At 46.0% G+C, this 24,150-nt stretch overlaps 1 protein-coding gene across 8 annotated transcripts in view; it reads right to left on the bottom strand.

Moving 5' to 3' along the window:
• Nucleotides 1-24,150, bottom strand: part of ARHGEF3 (Rho guanine nucleotide exchange factor 3) — a 260,452-nt gene that overhangs the window by 63,689 nt on the left and 172,613 nt on the right. Inside the window, exon 1 of one of the 8 annotated variants that reach the window (XM_036331847.1) lies at nucleotides 880-1,124. The exons of 6 other annotated variants lie outside the window; for them this stretch is intronic. In XM_036331847.1, coding sequence (XP_036187740.1) covers nucleotides 880-975 — 96 coding nt within the window. In that variant the 5' untranslated portion in view covers nucleotides 976-1,124. Of the gene's footprint in view, nucleotides 1-879; nucleotides 1,125-24,150 lie in introns of those variants that run through there. One more of the 8 variants, XM_036331848.1, reaches the window with a different exon arrangement.

Here is a 24,150-nt window from a genome sequence, read left to right as displayed (position 1 = left end):
TCTCGCTAGAGGCAATGAATCTTTGATGCTATCCTCCTGAATATACATAATCCAGTGAGCCAAGTGCACACAGCCGAGCAGACCCAAGGGTGCCAGGTGGGTGGGACCCCCAGGAAGGCCGGATGCACACCGGCCTCCATACTTTCCCTGGTCCGGGTGGTGGTGGAAAGTGTCAATCTCCCACTCACACACGAGCAACAGTGATGAGCTGGGCCCTGTGAGTCCCACCATAGCTAGCCAAGAGAAGAAGGTGGCACAGGCCTGGTCCACAGGGAGGGTTCAGATCCACAGGCAAGTTCCCAGGAAGAGAAATATTTCTAATGTTCCAAGACAGCTTCCCCCTGCCCCCGAGATTTTAACTCATTTTCAGGACCCATGTGGGAAGCACTCAAATGATCATTTAGCCCCCAGACCACGAGCTGACTGACCCCATGGCCGCAGGTGACATGCAGAAGAGCGGTAGCCTTTGTTGCCAAGCCTGACAGGTGAGATATCCAACCCCGGCAAGAGGAAAGGGACCCTTAGAGTAGCTCTTCCCGGAACTGGGCCTGCTGATACAGTAGGAAGTCCCTCTGCCAGGTCTCTGCAGAAGATTGACACTTTGAGAGCCTTGCAGGAAGCAAGGGTGAGGGAGGTGGGGGGGGGGGGGTAGAGGAGGGGCAGGGGCAAAAGGCTGCTGCTCCCTGGTGGAGAGGAGCAGGGACAGGGACAGGGACAGGCAGAAGAAGGCGGCGCAGGCTTGATCCACAGGGAGCGCACAGAAGGCAGACAGTGAGAGAGGGAGAAGGGAGTGTGTGTGAGAGACGGAAAGAATGAGCAGTGGAAACAGAGACCGTGAGTGACACGAGCCGGACCGGAGAGTCCAGGGGGAGCCCCTACCTCGGCGTCCTTGGCCGGACTGCTGGCCGGGGAAACCTCCAGGCTGCAGTTCGCCCTCTTGACCGAAAGGTAGAAGGGGTAATCCTTGGCCACCATGGCGGCTGCCGGGCCTGCCCTTTGGGGTGTCACCGCTGACCCGAAGCGAGAGCAAAACTCCCAGGCGAAAGGGGGCCCCAGCTCCACGGTGCCGGGCGCCGCGGCGACGCGGAGACTGACAACCGGCTTCTCGCCCGAAGGCACCCAACCCCGCGCGCCGGCTGGAGGGGGCGGGGCTAGGGCAGGGCACGCCCACCTGGTGGGCGGGGCGGGCGTCTCGGGAGCCCCAGGTGCCGCCCCGCAGAAGCGCCTCGGGCGGGGGCGTGATGGCCGCCTGGCCCCGGGGCCGCTGCGCTGGACCCCGCAATCCCTGGCGGGAAGCGGTGGCGGTGGCGGTGGCGGTGGCGGTGAGGCCCGGGAAGAAGCCGGGCGGAGGGAAACTGCCCCGGGGAAAGCAGGCGTTTGGAAAGCCCGCCTTGCTTATTCCCAGCCAGGCTCCCCTCACACACATTTTTTTTAAATGAACGCCAATATAAGAGTCTATAAACAGTAAAATGCGCCCCATTTAAAAAATGTTTTTATTGATTTGAGGGAGAAAAAGGGAGAGGGATAGCGAGACAAAAGCATCCATGAGAGAGAAACACCCATAGGCCAACTCCTGCACGCCCCCCACTGGGGATCGAGTCCGGGCACGTGCCCAGGAATCCAACCGAGGACCTCCGGGTTCATGGGTGGACGCTCAACCACTGAGCACACAGGGACAAACGCGCCCATTCTAAGTGTACAGCAGTTAAGTGATGACAAATATAAATGCCTGTAACCTCTGTAACCTCCTCCAGAGAGCTCCCGGGGCCCTTTCCCTGCTGCCTCAAGGCAACCAATCTACAGCACCTTACTAGAAAAAAACACATTGCAAATGCCCAGCAGGCAATTACAAGGTCATCTGCTGCAGCCCTGTCTGGGCAGTAAAAACCAAGTGGCACCTGGAAACAGCTAATATCCACCAACAGGGAATCCTATATAATAAAAGGTCAGCCACCATAAGCATATGAACAGAACCACCATGGCCCCTCCCAGGGCTGGCCCCACCCCCAAGCAAGTGGGGGCAGGCATGTGGTTAGAGGCGATCAGGTAGGCAGACCAGCAGTTAGGAGCAATCAGGTAGGCAGACAGCCCCTCACTGAGCTGGCTCCACCCCCAAGCAAGTGGTTAGGGGCGATCAGGCAGGCAAAGTGGTTAGGGGTGATCAGGTAGGCAGGCAAGTGGTTAGGGGCAATCAGGCAGGCAGACCAGCAATTAGGGGTGATCAGGTAGACAGGCAAGTGGTCAGGGGTGATCAAGCAAGCATAGGGCCACTCGCAGGGCTGCCTCCCCTCCTCCAGCAAAGAAAGAGGGAGGCCCAGGCCAGCCAAGCCATCACACCCCACACCTGTCTCCTGCAGAGGGAGGTCACCAGTGGCAGTGGAGCAGGGGGCAGCGCTGCACAGATGGCAAGCAGTGGCAGCTGCGGGGTGGGGCCAGCTGCCTACAGCTGGGGGAAGAAAAGCCCGGATAGGCCCTGATCTCAGGCCAGGCCTAGGGACCCTACCTGAGGGGTCCTGGATTGTGAGAGGGTGCAGGCTGAGCTGAGGGACCCCCCGAGTGCACAAATTTTTTTGTGCATTGGGCCTCTAGTACTTAAATAAACTCTCCTCATTATGGAGTACTCTTAGCAGCGGTCAAAAAGAAGATGGGTCTGGAGTGGAAAGGTCTCTAATGTATGAGGTTCAGTTAAAAATTAATTGCAGAGTAAGCACAGTATAATGCCATTTGTGTAAAAACACATTTACAAAAGAATACCATGTATTTTCTATAGATACCTGGAGGTAAGTACCATTGGGAACCATCCAGAAGGCTCCACAGCAAACTCCCATCACGAGTTCTCAGGGCGGAGGGGAGGCAATCAGTACCAGAGGGTACCTGGCATTAAGGGATTAAAGGTAACAAAGGAGACTACAAGTATAGCTAATGCTCTTAAAATTGTTTTTAATCCTCACCGGAGGGTGTTTTTATTGAATTTTAGAGGGATTGGAGAAGGGAGAGATAAGAAGAGAGGGGGGGAGATAAGGAGGGAGGAAGGGAGGGAGGGAGGGAGGGAAAGAGGGAGGGAGAGAGGGAGAGAGAAACATTGACTGCTTGTCTCCCATACCCACCCCCATCTGGGATTGAAGCTGAAACCTAGGTATGTGCCCTGACTCAGAATCAAACCCAAAACCTTTGGTGACTCAGAATCAAACCCAGGACAATATTCCACCTGGCTAGGGCTGTTCTTAAATTTTTTACAAGAGAAATATATTCATGTGTTTCTTGGGAAATTAGAAATTAGTTTTTAAAAATTAAAATGATCATTACCTCAAGTTACTTTGTGGACTGCACTGTTGGATTTTCTACCCCCTCCTTCTCAGAGTCCTGGCCACAGTGAGTGTGGTTTGGGGAAGCGTCTTGTTTCGACTTCCTCCGTGTGTGCAGGAGGGAGTGGGAAAGGAAGTGTGTAGTCCCTGCTTCCATGTTCTCTGCTTCCAGCTGAGGCCAGAATCCTCACTTCCCACTTCCCAGACAGGAAACCTCACGATACAGGACTCTTTCATCTCAGGTACCAAACCCACACGCTGGCACGAAATCCACCCACTTCCCCACCCAACAAGTGGAGATAAACTGCCTCCAGACGGAGTTCTAGGGAGAGTCGGGACCAGCTTTGCAGCCTCACTGCTGCCACAGATGTGAAGGAGGCTCCTGAAGGAGTGCGTTCCCAGGGAGACGGAGGAGAGCGCCTGCATGCTTCCTCTTAAACATGGACCATAAAGCGGTGATAAGGCAGCGGGGTGGGACCACTGATTCCTCCTGCCTGTACTCCTGAACACAACTCTGTCCTTTCAGCCTGGGCTGGGCGGATGGGGGGCTTACACAGGTGGTCTCCACAAGCTGGGCTAAGCTTGGTGGAGGAGAGAGATGCCCTCATCTCCAAGGCCACCTTACCCAAAGCAGCCCCTGGTTAATTCTGCAGCCAAAGTAGGGCCAGGAGGCAGGGAGATGCCTCACTTAAGGCTCCCCTGGCTGCCAAGGGCATGAGCTGAAGCACTTGCAGCTGCTCCTCATTCCCTCCCTGCTCTTCTGGCTCCCATGGGCCCACCATCCCAACTAGAGCAACGGTTGCCAACCTTTTGGACCTCATGGACCACCAGGGGTCTGTGGGCCACCGGTTGGCAACTGCTGAACTAGAGGACTCTGCCAGCAACAGCCCTTTGGCGGTGGGCTTTGATCCCTGGTGGAGCTTGCTGGGCCTTGTCCTCCAGTTGGGAGGGTGCTTCCGGCATTTGGTGAAGAAAAGAGTGGCCCAGCAAACTACGACAGCCCTAGGATTAGACTACTCACTGTAGGATCTGCAGGGCCAAGCAGGAAATCTGACACACCATGAAATCCAGTGTAGTAATAAACTAAGCCTAAGGAAGGGAGGGCACTTTAACCTCAAGTTTAAGTACAACTACCACAGAGCAAAGAATAGTCATTGGCTGATGAGAACGCTTCCATATTCACTTTCTTATAACGTTTTTTATTTGCCCCTCCTTAAAATATTTTGATCCTTAAAAATAACCAATATGCTTGATGACACAACATATGAGCAAAGTTACATCTTTTCTACTATCCATGCTAGGGAGAACTGGAGGGAGAGGAGAGAATTGATTTATAGCTAATGGCCAATAATAATTTAAATAGCGCTGCCAACAAAACAAAACAAAACAAAACGAAAATAGGCCCCAAAACAAATGTGAAGGGAAAGATGGCAATCTGGAGTTTTCTTGGGAGGCCTGAGACAAAGGATTTTCAAGGGTATTGACCCCACGCAATTTCCATCTTGTGCCCTGACTTTAGAACCTTCTCAGTGTGTGATGTGCTGCTCCCAAATTAGCAGATTTGGGCTTTGGGAAATCTGCCTAGGATTCCAACCAGAGGTGTCTGTCACCAAAGACTTTGTCAGAAAGCAGGCTGCTCCACAGAAGGGTCCCCAAGCACACACCTGAGGCTGGTGTCACAGTTGAGCGAAGCCACCCAACTCTGCAATGCTGCCCAGCTGAGCGGGCCCTGGAGCTCCGCAATCCCCATCCTGCCTGTGTGTGTGTTTATGGGCTTAGGAACAACACTGCTCTAACAGTCAGCTCCACTCAAAGCAACAGCACAAAGTGCCTTTCAGAACTCGCCTTGGGCAAAGCCCGTTATAATCCTATAAAACGCTTCACAGCCGGGCAGTGTTCCTCGCTAGCCAGAAGCCTGGAGACTGGAATAAAGAAGTCTGTTCTGCATTTCCAGGACCGGTGCCAAGAGCAGGGCCTGCGTGCTCGCCTGGGCCGAGCGGGGCTCATTTGTGCTGCTGGTAGAGTGGTGGGTCTCCACACATAAGCCCACCACTGATTATGAGCTCCTTTCAGATGAACAGTCAGCCAGGCGTGGCTGGAAGACCATCAATCAACTTCTCAAATCCACTGCCGTGACTGTGAGCAGAACAGGCTCAGCATGAGGCTAAAACTTCAGAAGTTAGAGCGGTTGTGACAGTCTTCTCAGCCAACGGGACGATGCTTTGTCCTGTCAGCGCTATACTTAACACCAGGGTTAGGGTGTTCTTCTTTTTCCTAAGCCTCATTGTTCATTCGTTCGTTCATTTATTCATTCATTCATTCATTCATTCATCAAGTAGGTAAGAATGCCTATTACAGATCAAGTGCTCAATTAGTTACATTTCTCCCATCTTTTCTGCCCATTCCTGAACCTCTATGCCAGGAATACACACCTGCTCAAGGAACATGTTGAGTGTAAAACATGGCCGTTCGACGGTAACCTCTGCAGAGAGGTATGCACTTGCAGAAGAAGCTCAAGTAACAGTAGCCCATCCTCCAAAGCATGGCCTTCAGCTTCCTTGGCATCTAAAGCCATCTCTTCTGTCCCTGCTAGTCTGACATGGTCATGTAGATACATGTCAGACACACATGTGTACCAACACCTCTCCCCTCCCCTTCCATTTGGGTGACATACTCAGTTAATGGCCCAGCTCCCTCCCCTCTCTGCAACTTCAGTCTTGATGGGAGAGGGGAGTTAAAAAAGCCTGCAGAAGTCCTGGCAGTGAATTCTGAGAGATTGGGACTATGGTTTACTGCCAGACAGGTAAAAATGGCACAGATGAAGCACTGAAGATATCTAAGATCATACCAGTGTCCAGTGTTCTCTCCCTCTGTCTGGGGATACATGTACTGGCTCCAGGCTAGTCTTATGAAAATACATCCCTAGATATTCTAAAGCTGGAAGGCTTCATTCTTGCATTCTCTTAAAGATCTCATTTTCTGAAACAAGTCTGAAAAACTGGTTAAGTGACAGAATTTTTCTCTTTCTCCTAGGATCGAGCTAATCCTGTGGATTATTAACTCTAATGCAAAAATAATCAAGACTCTATGTTTGGGGAAAAAGGAGGAATGAATATCTGTTTTGCCCTGATATGCCACATGCAGGTGCATTCCCTAGGCTCTGGTTCATTTACAGCTGTGATTCTCAACGGGGGCGGGGGGGGGGGGGGCTGGGGGGGGTGATTTTAATTCCGGAGGTGACATTGGCAATGTCTGGATAGACTTTTCATTGTCCCTGGGGGAGAGTGCTAGTGGTATCTAGTGGGTAGAGGCCCAGGATGCTAGAAAACATCCTATAATGCACAGGACATCCCTCCACAACAAAGAGTTAACAGGTCCAATATGCCAACAGTGCCACTGTTGAGAAACACTGCATTACAGAGAGAGTAAAGCTGAAATATGGCATTAGAGCCAGAGAATCTTTTAATTTTGACCTCAAGGATATTTTCACCTTGATCATTGATTGATGTCAAATGTTAGCTTAGGCATGGCGGTGTAAAGAAAACAATGGTTGACTGCCAGCCCTGGCCTGGTAGCTCAGTTGGTTAGAGCGTTGTCCTGATACACCGAGATTGCGGGTTCAATCCCTGGTCAGGGCACATACAAGAATCAACCAATGAATGCATAAATAAGTGGAATGACAAATTGATATTTCTCTCTATGGCTCTCCCTGCCTCTGTCTGTCTCTCTCTCTAATCAATTTTAAAAAAAGGGTGAGTGTCGCCAAAACCGGTTTGGCTCAGTGGATGGAGCGTCGGCCTGCGGACTGGGGGGTCCCAGGTTCGATTCCGGTTAGGGGCATGTACCTGGGTTGCGGGCACATCCCCAGTAGGGGATGTGCAGGAGGCAGCTGATCGATGTTTCTCTCTCATCGATGTTTCTGATTCTCTATCTCTCTCCCTTCCTCTCTGCAAAAGATCAATAAAATATATTTTAAAAAAAAAAAAAGGGTGAGTGTCAAGAAGCCTCAGAATATTGACATGCCTAGAATCTTTCCCTGATGCCCAAACTTGACCCTTACTGAATGACAGATTTCATAACATATGAAATCGACAAGAGAATAAGGAAGGATATGGGAGTAAGGCAGGCTGGGGGCGGTATAGAAAATTGTCTTGGGAGGGGCACGAAATGTTCCAAAGCTTGGTCTTTCCCAAAACAACCTTTACTGCCGCATCTCATTGTTTTGGGGGGCAGAAATGCAATCTCAGTGATGAAATAAAAACCCCACAGAGTTCAATTTATTATTGTTTTGGCTGCACAGCGTGTGTGATGGGAAACTTGTCTTCGCTCCAGATGTTGCAATAAGAATCCTGACCTTCTCCAATTTTAGCTGATTACTATCAGTAACTTATTTTGCTTAGAGAATCCAAGCTATCTCTGAGACTACTTTCTGTATAATTCTAGAGGGTCTTTGAACTTTATGGATAGTCTGCATTTGTTTGAGAGTCTTTAATATTTTTGACCAATAATTCAATAAATTTGTTTATACCCCAAAACTATTTATTCCCTGTAGACTACGGCTAATGTATGCATTGCGTAGGTTTTAAAATACTAATCATTGCATGGAGAAATTAGAATCCAAAACGTATAAAGTCTAGCTTTGGATATTGGAAGTGTTTTCTATCAACTACAAACTCAGCAAAGTACCATATTTCATCAAACCTAAGATACCACAGACTGTAATATGTGTTATTATTTTATGTACTACCAGGAAAGAAAAAAAAAAATGCTGCCAATTATAACACGTGATCAATTCCAGAGAAGTTAAAAAGTGGAGCAAATGTGCATAAAATAAAATATAACAGTATTCATCCATCTGGCTGGGATTGGAAAACACACATTTGTAGAAACATGACTTCTGGGAATTCAGGGACAATAATTCCAGAGACTACCTGCGATGAAATCAACCAAGAAACTTATCAAATCCGTATCCCTGGGCCCTACTTTGGGTCCATGGAATTGGAGTCTTTAGCAGTGGACTCCAGAAATTCGGATCACAGTTATCAGCAAGTCCAATAATGAACCTAGGCTTCCTCCTTCAGAAACACTTTCATTGCAGATCCTCAAGCCAGAGCTGCCCAGGGGTAAAATGTGGCAGCATCAAAATCCAGAATGGGCACGGGAGCGGCTTATTTGCCCACCCAACACTGAGAAACTATTCTGTGCGGACAGGCTGCTATATGCGTATGGATGCCTTGGGGGATACAATGAAAACTATGCAAGTCCGCACTTCAAGTAAACTACCAACCTAGCCACCCACCAGGAGCTGTGTTCTGGCTCTCGGGACTTGATTTACAATCTAGTATCCAGTTCCAATGAAAAACATGCTTATCTTCATAGCCAGGGGGCACGACTGCATTTAGGTTTTTAAAAAATTAGCTGTAGCAGTCGAGAACGGGAGGAGGGTAGTTGGCTTGAGATGTTTACTTGGACAAGACCTGCGTCTGAGGGGAGGCGGGGAGGGGGCTGGCATGTGTAAACTTAACTACAGAACAAGTTCAGCTAGCAGAAGCAGACTCCCAGCAAGCACATGCCTCACTCGCCTGGCGGGAGCGGAAGTCGGCTGGGGTGTGCTAGAGAGAGCAGCCCATTAGCTGAAGTGTTCTTCCAGCCCAGGGCGTCCGACAACACTGCAGAGAGGTTAGGAGGTGCAGGTTCCCTGAGCACTTTGGTTAAGTGGGTGCTGACTTACATGCGCTTCTGCTGTATTTGAATGGTTTTTCATCTCACATCCAAAACTAAGCTCAGCAAACACAGGTCTCCCATGCCCACAATTCTGACTGAACTAAGAGCCTTGGCCAACAAAAGGCTGAATACAAGCATCAGCCCCTGGTTCACCAACTTTGATCACCGCCTGGTCATTTAGTTCTTTGGCATGAGGAGATAGACCACCAGATGGCTTTCTGGCTAATGCCTCTCATCCGAGGCTGTCCCTGATGCCCAGGATCGGAGAACCCTTGCTTTGTGCCCCCCCAGTGCTGAGCGCCTCTCTTTCCCCCGTACTCATCCTGCTCACAGGGACTGACTTGCTGTGTCTCCGCTGCCCAACAGCAGTGAGCTGCCAGGGGACAGGGGCTGTGTCTGTCTTGCTCACCACAGTGACTCCAGCTCCTTCCATCACTCTGGCACATGGCAGAACAGTGATGGCAAACCTATGACACGCGTGTCAGAAGTGACACACGAACTCATTTTTTGGTTGATTTTTCTTTGTTAAATGGCATTTAAATATATAAAATAAATATCAAAAATATAAGTCTTTGTTTTACCATGGTTGCAAATATCAAAAAATTTCTATGTGACATGGCACCAGAGTTAAGTTAGGGTTTTTCAAAATGCTGACACGCCGAGCTCAAAAGGTTCGCCATCACTGTGGTAGAAGGACCCATAATTGTTAAATAAAAATTAAATTGAAATGGAGCTATTCAAAGAACACATCATGAAGGAGGTAAATCCAGAGAATTTTTGCAATGAGGGACAGAAGTTTCTGAGATGGAACTGAGAAATCATATGCACAATACCGCAGCGAAAAGACATTTTGAAAAGCATGCCTGAGTCCCTAACGCTTATCTTCTTGAAGAGTCCAAGACTCACCGAAAGCACTTGGAGAGCCAGCTCCTGCAGTGTAGGCTGTGGGCCCTCTCGGATATTACTGAGCTTTCAGTTCCCCTGGCTTCTTATAACACCCCCGGCAAGTTACACTAATTCCTGAACAAGGTGGACTTTCCGGGAGACTGAAACTCTGGGGGCAAAGGTATGTCAAATAGTTTTATTTTCAGAGACACCGTGTAACATGTTCATCTGAACCTTTTCCTTCCTCCAAAAGCACTTTCTTCCTTTTCCTGCTCTGTTTTTTATTTCAGGCTAAACTATAATTTTGTTTTTCTTTTCAACTTGCCATGTTTACACCTAGTGCTATTTAAGTATATTTGTATTGATTTCAGAGAGGAAGGGAGAGGGAGAGAGAGAGAGAGACAGAAACATCAATGATAAGAGAGAATTATTGATCGGCTGCCTCCTGCACGTCCCCCACTGGGGATCGAGCCTGCAACCCATGCATGTGCCCTGACCGGGAATCGGACCCTGACCTCCTGGTTCCTAGGTCAAAGCTCAACCAGAGCCACTCTGGCCGGAGCCACGCCGGCTGAGTTAAACTTTGCTCTCTTGAGTTGGGCCCAGAGGGACTGACTTTGAAAGGGGTAGGAGGGATTCTTGCCTGTTTCTGCAAGATTAAGCATGGCACTTATCTAAAGTGCCCAGACTGATGGGAAATTATGGACTCCAGGACTTTTTATCCAAGGAAACTGCCCTGCTGGCTACTCTACCAAGGGATGACCATGGTCTCCTGTCTGGCCTTTCTGGAACATTACATGCTCTGAGAGCTCAGTTTGATTTAAACCCAGTACATGCTGCACAAAACCCATCTGTCAGTGAGTGGGAGGAAGGGAGGGTAGAGGTAAGAGAGAATTAAAATTGTAAAGCCAACATCACGTGGCTTCCTCCTTGAACTTTAATAACCCAGGGCTGCCTGCGGGCTCAGAAAAACCAAATGCAATGGGTAGGGACAAGGATTGCTCTGGTGCCAGGAAAATGCAATAAGACATAAACTTTACAAGGTAAGCAATGAATAAATGCCCTCCAGAAACAAAAAGCCTTTAACATCTCTGAAGTTGGCAGCCAGATGCCTGAAACGTTGGTTCAGTGCATCCAAAAGGCCCAACAGGTAGGACCACCTTTTAGATGAAGTCATCGTCCAGGGCAAACAATAGCTGGGGAGGCTGGATTTCGTGATTCAAGGAAGGAGGGGAATTAGTTCAGTATTTTCTTTGCCACAGCAAGACCCATGTGAATGCACATTAGAGGCTTTCCACATGTTGGGCACATTTTCTAGAATGTCTGTAAAGGAAACACTGCAGACTGCCTTGGTTTCTGAAAGAGCTGTCTTTCTCCCTGGGAGGGGGAGGGATCTGATTTGTCCCATGATGGTTCTTGAGAAGATCCGCAATTCCAGGTCTTCCTTCGGGTCTCCTGTGGTTCTGAAATGCAGCTCGGGGTGTCTTGTTATGCTTTACCCCCAGAAGTGTTGCAGGAAGTGCCTGTCACCATAACTCAAAAATAAAATTGAAAACGATGCTGGCAGAGCTCAAAAACCAAAGGGATCAGCATTATGCTGCAGTTTCCTGTTCATAAAACTTTATAAAAACAACCCACCCATCAAAGAAAAAAGCCTACAACAATAGCTCATTATTCTCTTCCTTACGCTTGCCTCATACCACTCTGAAATTAGGTGCCATCACATTTCCTGAGTTATGGGCTCTGAACACCACATCCCTTTCCTCCCGTCCTCGCCCCTACCCCACCTGGCATCATTCCTGAATTTACTTCTCTAGTGTATGGGCTCAGCAGAGAGAGGCCAGCATCCTCCTTCCTACCTGTCCAGAGACCAAGCACCTGTACCGGCTGGAAGCAGGAGTAATGGAGGCTTCCTTCCCTCAAATTCATTGTCATTTCCTAGAGAAACTTTTAATATGGAAGGTGCAAAGTTACAAAGTGAAAAAAAACCCCAAAACCATACAGACTGCTCCAATAAACTGAAAAATAATATAAATGCATTGCCTTGTGACATTAATTTTTGGCTCTAAAGTAGAAATGTATGGAATATTCAACACCCCATCCTTTAGTACCTGATAGACTATAGGACAATACAAGCTCTAGAAAAAGAAGCTTAAAAACAACAATGAGGTACCATCTCACACCTGTCAGACTGGCTATCATCAACAAATCAACAAACGACAAGTGCTGGAGAGGATGTGGAGAAAAAGGAACACTTGTGCACTGCTGGTGGGAATGCAGACTGGTGCAGCCACTATGGAAGACAGTATGGAGTTTCCTTAAAAAACTGAAAATGGAACTCCCATTTGACCCTGTGATCCCACTTCTAGGAATATATCCCAAGAAACCAGAAACACCAATCAGAAAGGATATATGCACCCCTATGTTCATAGCAGCACAATTCACCATAGCTAAGATCTGGAAACAGCCTAAGTGCCCATCAGTAGATGAATGGATCAGAAAACTGTGGTACATCTACACGATGGAATACTATGCTGCTCTAAAAAGGAAGGAACTCTTACCATTTGCAACGTCATGGATGGAACTGGAGAGCATTATGCTAAGTGAAATAAGCCAGTCAATGAAGGAAAAATACCACATGATCTCACTCATTCATGGATAATAGAGACCATTATAAACTTTTGAACAATAATAGATACAGAGGCAGAGCTGCCTCAAACAGATTGTCAAACTGCAGCAGGAAGGCCGGGATGGGTTGCGGGGCAGGAGGTAGGGGGGTAAGAGATCAACTAAAGGACTTGTATGCATGCATATAAGCATAACCAGTGGACATAAGACATTGGGGGATAGGGGAGGCTAGGGGACTGTCTAGGGCGGGGGGATAAAATGGACACATATGTAATACCCTTTGTAATACTTTAAGCAATTAAAAAAATAAAATAAAATAAAATAAAAAAATAAAAAATAAAAAAAAAAAAAAAGAAAAAGAAGCTTAGATGCAAATACCACGTTTTCCACTGGCTGTCTATAGGACTTCGGACAATTTATTTAACCATGCCAAACCTCAGTTCAATCATCTGTGAAATGGGGATATGAGAGTTTCAAGGCTTTAATGAGATAAAGCATATTAATAGTTTAGCGAGTTAATACATATGTCAGCATTTTAGATACAAGGTAAACAAATAATCCACATTGCTATTACCTTTCTGGTATATAAAACATCCTGCTCCCTTTTGTTTCCATGAATTAGAGAGGAAAACATGGGATTTGGGGAACCTTGCTTCCAAAGGGGTTAATTCTTTAATTTAAACCAATGGTTTCAAATGCTGATTTAGTTACTGAACATACATAATAAAAGCAGCACAGAGAAGAGTGGAACTGACCTAACGTTGAAGACATGGGGTCCAGTCCTGGTTCTACAACTAAACTTGCTGTATGACCCTCGGCAAGGCAATTAAACTCTTTGGGGTGCAGTTTCTTGAACTATAAAATAAGGAGATTTAAACAAAAATGCTTATCTTCCTAGCCGGCGTGGATCAGTGTTTGAACCTTGACCTATGAACCAGGAGGTCGTGGTTCGATTCCAGGTCAGGGCACATGCTCAGGTTGCAGGCTCGATCCCCAGTGGGGGGTGTGCAGGAGGCAGCCGATTAATGATTTTCTCTCATCATTAATGTTTCTATCTCTCTCTCCCTTCCTCACTGGAATCAATAAAAAAATGTATATTAAAAATGCTTATCTTCTGTGATTCTGTAAAAATAGCAACAACTGATGTGTATATGAAGTATTGTTTCAATTTTATCCTATTTCATATCAGGAAAGAATAAAAATGATAATGCTATTGATGAAAGCATCCTTGCTTAAAACCAGCATGTTTGATATAGGCAGCCCATAGTTTGGGTCGGTTCAGAATAATCATATTTCATAAGGGGTCATCAGAAAATTCAGCTCGATGTCCTCATTTGTCAGGAAATGCATAAGCATATGGATTTCTTTAACATCAAATGGCCAAGAAAACAAGATTGAAGCAGGGGTAAGATCAATTATGACCAATGAAACACTAAGGAGAAAATGCAGCTAGACTAAAAATGGAAGGGAACTGGCCTAAAATATACTGTCACTTAAAAATAGGCACTTGGCCGCATGGTGCCCTGTTATCTGTACGACAACATTTGGTTCCTACTGTGTCCTCTTCCTACAGCCTGTTATGACTGTGAGAGCTCTCTGTTCCTTCAGGGACAAAGTCTTGCTGCCGTGTGGATTCTCCCCCCAGTCATGACTTCCTCTCTGCCTTTGGATAGGCTCTGCTTATGTCCAAGTAGCAGGGCTGCAGCCGGTTCTCTCCCGAGTGCAACACACAGATGGCTGCTGGCGAGAGCTGAGCACCAGGGGCTTCTCAAGGCTGAGGGCCCTGTGCACCCAGGCCAGCTGCCAATGCAAAATACTTACTGATGTCACACATTTTAAAATTCGGAACTAAAGACAAAGATGCATTGCAGCAACTACTGAACAGTGCCTTATAGATAACAAGTAGAACTAGAATTAGCCAACAAACCATAAGCTTCATTATTCTTTATTCTGTGTCTTCCACTTGACTGTAAGTTCCCTAAGGGCAAGAACGATGACTCTTGTTCACAGCTGTAACCCCAGTGATGGCAAGTGACCAGAGCTCAACCGGTGACGGCCATGGCTGATGCTGACTGAGGGTCTGCTCTCTGTCAGGCACTGTTCTTTGACTTTACAGGATGTATCTCAGATAATCCTCACAACAATCCAATGAAGTGGGTACATCTATTAAAGGAGAAACTGAGGCACAGGGACTTGCCCCAAGTCCTAGAGCTGGTAAGTGGCAGAGCTGGGGTTTAAATGCAAGTACTTTGCTTCAGAACCCGCAGTTCCAATGATGAAGTGGAACATAATTTCTGCAGTCTATTTGCAACTTAGCAGGTCTCCTAATGCCAGAGACCATGACACTGAGGGTCAAGAATGTGAGCCTATTAGCTATGTTGGAAAGAACAAATGGCAGTCAGAAGACCTGGGTTCAAACCTTAGCCCTGGACTCCTATACCAACTTTGGTCAAGTCCTGTGACCTCTTTGCTCACCAGTTTCCCTTGCAGGTTAATACGAGGTTGGATGGTCATGCAGGTCCCTGACCGTTGTAAATCCCAAATGCTAGAGTCACCCTAAACACACTCCTACATCCAGACAACTGCAGGTCACACAAGTGTGCTCCTCCGTCCTCCAACGAGGGAGAACCACCAAAATACCCTCGACAATCAAGCAAGTTCCTCAATCTCTCAGAGCCTCGGTGCCCTCATCTGCAATTAGGATATAATAGCACCTACTTCAAAGGGTGGAGGGGAAGATTATAGAGAAGCCAGGTAAGGGGCTGACACATAGCAGTGATTTCATAAACAGTAACTAGGTTTATTATGGTCCCAAAGAGAGCTTCGAGGTAAGTCTGGAGGAAAAAAATACCTTCTCAAAGCCCCTGAACCAACCAACCCATCAAAAAGACAGTGTGGAAACAAAGATTTTAAATAATTTCTAAGAGTAGAATCCCCAGAGCAAAAATTCCGTATTAGATTCTCTTTCAAAAACTGGAGCAATGCAGCCAGGTTTGAGTTGACTTTGGATAGAGCAAAAAGGAACCCCTGTGATTGTGGGGAGTTCACGTGTGAGTGCCGAAATGCTAGAAAACAGTGTTGGGTGCCATTTGCTCTACGCCAGGCCCGTGACAAGCACGTGACATGTATTATCTTACTGAGTCCTCGCAGCCTGATGAGAGAGGGTGCTTTCCCTGTTTTATAGCTGAGGGCAAAAAGGCTCACACAGGGGAAGTGATGTGCTCAAGGTCACGCAGCTACTGATCCACACTAGAACTCAGTCTGCTAGGAACACTGATGGCCTTAACCACAGCTGCACCCCCTCCCCAAGGATAGACTGTTGTTGGTCTGGGCATGGCCCAGGTCCACAGGGAAGCGATCTCTGTCCACAACATGGGCGGGTGGCTTCATATGTAGGGTGTGTGTGGCTCCAGCGGACTTGGGTGTTAGTCTCTCTTTAGCGCCAGACTCCTGGAAGCTGTGGACAAATCATTTGATGTTCCTGGATCCTGTTTTGATCAAACAGAATGCAATGGATTAGAGCAGCGGTTCTCAACCTGTGGGTTGCGACCCCTTTGGCGGTCAAACGACCCTTTCACAGGGGTCGCCTAAGACCATCCTGCATATCAGATAGTTACATTACGATTCATAACAGTAGCAACATTACAGTTATGAAGTAGCAATGAAAATAATTTTATGGTTGGGGTCACAACATGAGGAACTGTATTTCAAGGGCCAGAAGGCTGAGAACCACTGGATTAGAGTTTTCCAATCCAAGTCTTGTGGAATATTAACCACATTCATTTTATAACCAGGAGGTCAGGGATGAAAGAGTCAAGGCTTGAGCTGACCCTCTATCGTGATATCCTGGTTGGGGGAAGTAGTGGGATATGTTGGCAAGCAGGACTCCTCAATTCCCTTTCATCTTGAAAATTCTGAAATTCTACTGAATATGACGGGACAGAGGAAGAGAAAAGGGAAGAGAGGACTTCACAGGAATCATGGGGGAGGTTGCAGGGGCTCACCTTGAAGCTGTGTTTACATACCAACCACACTATACATACTTAGCTTATTTGGGATGCTGTTAGGTGGAGGGAGCTGGTGCAGAGAATGGGGAAGAAAGCTAAATCTCTCCTTTTGAAATGATCCCCACAGCACACAGTAAGCACTCAATAGATGCTGATAGAATCGACTTCAAAGGAAAACAGATCTGGATCAAACTGACAGAAGCTGAGCTGCTGCAGAAGATGTATGAATATGTCAAAAATACTAACAGCAATGCCTTTCTTTTGTTCCCAGCCACCCACTCCACCATAAGCCATTTTCAAACTAAAGATCAATTCTCTTTTGTGCGAACGAGCACACCTCTCCCAGGGGGATAACCACAGGTAAACCCTCCCCCTGCCTCTATCCCACACATTTGGAATCTGAACAAAGGTGAGCTGTCTGGAGCTAAAGAATTCTTCTCATTTTCAATTGTATCGTTGCCCAGGGTAATGACAAATATTGTTTCATGCGTTTCCAAGCTTAGCTTTAGAGCTCAAAGGATAAAGTGCTTCTGCAAGAAAGAAAGAGTAGAAAGGAAAGAAAATAAGAGAGTGAAAAAGCTTAAGCCACACATATATGACTTTAAAAAAAAAATTAAAATAGCAGAATCTTGTCCTCCCCGGAAAGGTGGCAGCGTGCCACAGCCTCAGACCTGCTGATGTCTCCATCTTGAGACACCAGGAGTGACAACCTCAAGGAGTTCTCTTTGTACTGTTATTCTAAAAGCAGGATTTCAGAGTAACCTCGGTTCATCTGACTCCTAGCTGATGTTTCTTCCATGATACCAGGTAACCTCATGAGCCATGTTCCCATCACACACACACACACACACACACACACACACACACACACACAGGCTGGCGCATAATAAGATCTCCATACATATTTGTTGACTAAATTAAAGAAAAAGATTCAGAAGATATGTACCGAAGGCCACCCACATGAGTGGATTGATTGACTGTTGATTGACATTTAAAAAGTTTTATGTAACTTTGAACTCATGTCCAGAGCAGCCCCTCCCTCCCCCTTCCCTGCCTTTTCACATATCACCAATTATTCAAATCCTAGACCAAGTGTTTCTTCTGAGAAGCCTTCCCAAATCAAACAGCCCACAGGAGATGGTTCCTGCTTTTGAGATCTAACAACCCTTACTACCACCACTTAGTGATCGTGTTCTGCCAGGCGGCAAGTTTTGAAATTACTTAACTTTCTGTAGCCACATAACTTTTTATCTCCCAACCTAGAACTCCTGAAGGCAGGGCCTTTCCATGCCTGCCTCTGGATCCCTTCTTAGGGCACTGGAGCAAAGAAAGAATGACTTCCAGAACAATGACTAATCCATTCAACTTCTTCCAACTAGTTTCATGGTCAACTGAATCTCTGTGCTGTTCTCCTGATGCTGGGAAGGCCAGTTACAATTGGTAGCTGGTCAACTGCATAAAACTCTACTGAGGGAAGGACTGGAAGGATGTGTTGTCCCCATAAAAATTAAGGAAAATACTTATCAAACCTCCAATTCTACTCACCAGTTTACAGAGAACAGGAGGATAGAGGGAAAAGTAAAGCTATATTGTGAGAAAGCAATCCCTGAACCCCGAATAGAAAACATTTCACAAGACAAATGACCGGGTTTCTACAACAGATCAATAGCATGGGAGAAAAGAGAGGGAGGCAGAGTTTTACAGAATATCACCCGTAAGAAATGGGTGGAGCATGCTGGGACCCTGATTCAAACAGGCCAACTGTACAAGAACCTCTTTGAGACAAATTAACAAGAATCCTTTATTATTACCTATAATGCAATCCAAAGGCAGATTTGAATTTGGGGAAATTGATGATACTAAGAAATTCTTAGTAGTCGTGTTAAATGTGGTAGTTATGTAAAAAAAACAAATAAATTGTCCCTATCAGGTAGAGATGTATACCGAAGTACTGACAAGTAAAATGATATGAGGACTGAGGTTTGCTTCAAGTACCCCCCAGAACAGTGTGGTGAGATTGTGGAGGCTGAATGCTGGGGGAACGGAGGTGCTAATTTTACTATTCTCCCTACTTCTCTACAGTGGGCGGATCATAAGGTGTCATGTTTAACATACTAAATTGCCCACCTTGGAAAGTTAGCTTCCAGTGCTGGTGAGGGTGTGGTGAAAACGGCACGCTTACAATTGTCGGTGACAGTAAAAACTATCACATCAAGAGATGTCAGTATATACCCAGAGCGATATAAAAGTGCAAATGTTTCGGCCCTGTGTTCCTACATGTGTGAATTTACCAAAAGAAAATAATTCAAAATAAAACATTTTCAGTGCCTAGTCATTTAATAGTGATGAACTAGAAATAATAATAGGATAGCTACTAAATATGGAGAACGCACTACGTGCCAGGAACTATGTTAAATGCGTTAGATGCGTTCTCCTCTAAACAACCCTTTGAGGAAAGTATTCTCCCAGTGACGTCCCCAAGAGGCACAACTAGGAAGTGGCAGAGCAGGAAATATGGGTCAGGCTGGCTCCAGGCCCTGCACGCAGCTACCCTGAAATCTCAATGTCGAACGACAGGGGATGTTTAATGAAATTATAGGACAGCCACTGGATAAGCACTGTGTAAACATTAGCAAGTATAGTTATGAAGTCAAGCAACGTGAAAAATGCGAGGTTAAAAAGGCAGGAAGAAAACTGATTATCAGGGCACCCCTGCAGCCTGTATATACGTGGAAAAGCGTGGCAGGGAAAACACACAAAATGAAAATCCTGGTGGCATCAGAAGGGCAGTCTCCCGATTATGGGCCATGTGGTTATGTTATTTTTATAACGAAAATAATGAAAGGGGAGGTTATGGAGCTGAGGAGTGCGACCACTGCTGATGCAAACAATTTTGGTGGCGGGGTTTCCATAAATATTGTGAGCCATCGGTTTCTTCATGTAAGTTTCTTCCCCCCTTTTTCTTTGGAAGTCTACCAAAATTAAAGAAAGAAATATTCTTTTCCTTCCTCCCCACACCACCCCCCCCTCCCCCGCCTGCCCCCAAATATCTTTCCAGTGAGCTCTGCTAGGAATTCACCTATTTTGATCAGGAAGCAAGAATTATCCCACAGTTTCCTCTTGCAGCAGAGGCCGAGTAAGATGTTACAAGATAAGATAGATGTCTTAGACATAGCCCAAGAGGAAAAAAAGACAACAGTGTAAATGAATCTACAAAGGACTGTTTTATGATTGAGGTTGCCTCTGAGTCTTGTGAAATCCTCTCACAGGTCATATATTATTCGCACGACTGAGAAAAGCACCAGAAAACAGAGGTATAGTTCTCCATCTTATCATGGTCCAGCCCAGGCACATCCTCACGGCATCTACCAGACTGCTAATCACCTCAAAATCCCATCCTGCCATCAGCATCCTGGATTCTCTCCTCTTCCTCCCCCTCACCTCCCAGACAGACACATCTGATCTGCTGCAGAGACAAGTTCACGGTGAGATTACAGACACGGAAGTGCTTTGGAATCTATGAAATGTTCTACAGATGGGAGGTTATCCTGATTAAAAATCTGATATGTGCCCTTGTGTGTTTCTTTGGCCATAAATGAATTCCAGGGACGTGCCTTGGGGAGGGAAAAAAAACAACTAACTAGACCCCGGGTTGTTTTAACTGCGAGAACCAGGGTTGCCATAAATAATCAGCGTTTTATGACAAAGGTTCTACAGGACCCTGGGGATCATTATCACCTGGAATAATGCACTAATCTGTGAGCCAAGCCACACGACCATGTGCGACTCTCTGTGGTATTTATCAGTACCTGCCACCAAGATAACAGCTTAATCTTGAACGGAGGAGGCAAGAATATTTTAGAGAAAGCCCTGCCAGATATTCCTCTTAGAAAAGTTAAACAAAGAGGAAAGACTTGGGGAAAGAAGGGAAACAGAACAAGCTAGACAGCCAGCTGGGAGCGAAGACAGAGCGATAGCCACCGACCCTTCAGGGAGTTAGTGCAACTTCTGCTAAAGATTAAGGAAAAGCTACTGTTTCCAAGCCTCTGGACACCAGAGGGGGGAAAAAAACACACAAAAGAGAATTTGCTGAACAGAAAGCTTTAAACAATTCAAGTTCAAACGAACAGAATTTCAGGAATTAGGAAGAGAGGAAATTGCAAGGTGCTTTGCAAACCACTGCAAAGAAAGATGTTTATTAAATGTCAGTGATGAAAATGGAGCTCTTGTTGCCGTGCAGTTTCTTTCCGAAGGGGGAAGGGTGAGGATAAGAAATAATCATAGTGGCAAATAATAATAGTACTTGTAAGAATAAGTGATTGTATTCCTGGCAGCTGGCCTTTTGGACCCCTTATTAGGGGCAGCACTGCTGAGTACTTTGTAAGCGTCATCTCCTTTAATCCTCATACGGCCCTGTGAGCTCAGACCTACTAATGACCCCCTTTATAGACGAGGGACCTGAGGCTCAGACAGGCTCCACAACTGCTTTGAGGTCACCACGACAGGACTATGATTCAAACTCAGACCTGTTTAAAAGCTCAGCCTTTGAGCGATGTACACACAGGTATATAATTACCAGACCTTACAGATCATTCTGTTTTTGAAGATTATCGATAATTCTAAAATTCACAGCTAATGGCCATTTTGGTCAGTATCCTGGCTCCTTGCCTTCCTTCCTAAAGATCAGGGGAAAGGAATGGAATGCTAGATCTGGAAAAGGTGGGAGGAAACCAATTAGGAAAATCTGGGGAATTTTCTTTTTTATTTGTGGTCCATCATTATCAAGAGGTCAATAGACACCAGGATTCTCAGAGTGAAACACATTAGTGGCATCACTGTTTAAAGATTCTCCTAACAACCCAAGTGCTCACCTCTCAAAGGGAATGCGAAAGCCTTGTGAGGTGACAAGGTCAGGGCTCCACAGCCAGCTGATGACAGCACTGTAGGAGCCGGGACACTGGAGTCTGAATTCTGACTCACCTTTGCTCTGGGATCCTGGGTGAGTTCATCTTCCTGAGCCTCAGTTTCCTTGCCTATAACATGGGGATGGAAAGAGGACACTTTCTGTTGTGAGGACTGAGTGAGATGGTGCCTGGAAGGCATGAGCAGGGTGCTGGACACAATGTCAGCCACTGCTCTTGGCACAGCCAACAAAGTAGCCAGACCACTTCACTGACAAAGACCCCTGCACTCATGCCACACTCTTCACAAGATGTAGAACATTTGGGTGTGGAATGAGGACATGACTTTGTAAAAGCACCAACTAAGAATCCTGTCTGCGCCCTAGCCGGTTTGGCTCAGTGGATAGAGTGTCGGTCTGTGCACTGAAGGGTCCCGGGGTTCAAGTGCAGTCAAGGGCACATGCCCGGGTTGCAGGCTCGATCCCCAGTGTGGGGCGTGCAGAAGGCAGCCGATAAATGATTCTTTCTCATCATTGATGTTTCTCTCTCTCTCTCTCTCTCTCTCTCCCTCTCCCTCTCCCTCCCTCCCTCCTTCCCTCCTGCCCTTCCCCCTCTCTCCATCTCCCTCTCCCTCTCCTTTCCTCTCTGAAATAAATTATATCTATATCTATATCTATATCTATATCTATATCCATATCTATATCTATATCTCCTGTCCAATTCAAGACCTTGTTCTTTCCCCAAACCATAGTCAGCGGTCGAGAAGAGAAAAACAGTACCTCAGTATATATTTTTTCTATTGGGTTTTGGTGTTTGACAAACACTGATAACACCCGATGGTAGCTTTTCCAAAAAATTCCATTAGAAACTCGCAAACCCGACAGGCAGCAACATTTTCTGTTTGGGCAGTTTTATTTTGTAATGCTGGTGAGAACTGACAAAAGCTATTACTCTTCACCATCACATGACATAACTCAGTGAACCTTCATTTTTATAGGCTTAACCAAGCCCAACTGCTCCAGTCATGACTTTCACTGCTTATGTTCTTGGCACCTGGAGTAGATTCTTAGAACAAGAAGTTCGAGCTGCAGGGCACTCTGGGCTTTGACTCGCTCAGCTCAGCAGCAGTCCCTCCCTCTTGTAATGACAGTTCTTCCCTTTGCTTTGGGGCAACTGCCTGTCTCTCGGTGCTTGTCATTTCAGAGGGGCTGAGCCCAGTCAGTCCCTTTGGAAGGACATGTGACTCAGGACTGGCCAACCAGCAGCCCCTCTTGCTGGTCACAGCAGTGGGTTCAGGAAAGAACATGAGAATCAGGCTTGGGATTTTTGCAGGAAGAACTGGGCCAGAAAGCAGCTGGAAATTAGAAGCAGGGAAGCTAAGAGCTGCTGGGGGCCATATTGCCACCAGGAAGGGGGGACATATCTGAGAATGGAACCACCCAAGAGAAATAAAAACTGGGAAGTGAAAAGAGAGAGAGAAATTCCTCTCTCATTTTTCACTTCCCAGTTTTTATGAGCACCTAGATCCAGCCATGACTGAAGGCAAAAATCCTGGACTTTTCTGTTATGTGAGCATAAATTCCCTTTTTGCTTAAAGGAATTTGAGTTGTGTTTCTGTCACTTACAACTGGAAAAGGTTCGATTCAAATGCATACACAAAGGTCTTTACCATATAAATGAGTACTTGCCTCCTTACTCCCTTACATTATTCAGGATTTACATTACATCTCTAAGTCTCACTTCCCTCAATGAGATTGTGAGTTCCTTGAAACTAGCAGACAAGTGTGATAACCTACTGGTAAAGTAACACTTTTTGCCAAACCCAAACTATGTGTTTTTAAACCCATATTTCACATGGTATACCAGGAAAAACTTCAAATGGATCAAAGATTTAAATGTAAATGTGGAAACAAATAAGTTCTAGAAAAAGATGGGCAAATTTTCTGGTGTAGTAGGGAAGATTTTTCTAACCATGACTCAAAGTCTAGAAGAAAAGAAGACATTACTAGATCAAAATATAAAATCATTTTATAAGAAAGCCAAATAGAAGAATGTAGGAAAACATGGAGGATGCTTCACAGGGGAGCTTTTGGAAGCTGATGGCATGAGGAACCAGGGTCTCATGAGTATCCGAAGCTCCCTCCAAAAGTTTCATTTGCCTGATTATCCTCTCTCAGCTGTCCACCACTCTGCACTTGATCATCGCAGCAGACAGGAAAATCCTTACCAAAGCTTCAGGTCAGAGGTCTACTTAGAACTGTGAACAACTTCTTACTTATCATGGTGACACCAATATACCTGCTTTTATTATTTTATTTTATTTTTTTTATTATTGACTGTTTTTTTTAGAGAGAGAGAAACACTGACTTGTTGTTCATTCATTGGTTGACTCTTGTATGTGCCCTGGCCAGGGATCGAACCCATAACCTTGGTGTATCAGCACGACGCTCTAACCAACTGAGTTACCCGGCCAAAAATGTTTTGAAGTGTTTTTCTTTAAATCCGTATTTCACATGTTATACCAGGAAAAACTTCAAATGGATCAAAGATTTAAATGTAAATGTGAAAACAAATAAGTTCTAGAAAAAGATGGGCAAATTTTCTGGTGTAGTAGGGAAGATTTTTCTAACTATGACTCAAAGCCCAGATCAAAATATCACAAAACATAAAACACAAAGACCCATCTACATGGCAAACACA

Source organism: Myotis myotis, unplaced genomic scaffold (assembly GCF_014108235.1).
Source record: "Myotis myotis isolate mMyoMyo1 unplaced genomic scaffold, mMyoMyo1.p scaffold_m19_p_13, whole genome shotgun sequence".
Lineage (NCBI taxonomy): Eukaryota > Metazoa > Chordata > Mammalia > Chiroptera > Vespertilionidae > Myotis > Myotis myotis.
The sequence above is the reverse complement of the archived record's forward strand: the minus strand, read 5'-3'. Positions and strand labels throughout refer to the sequence as shown.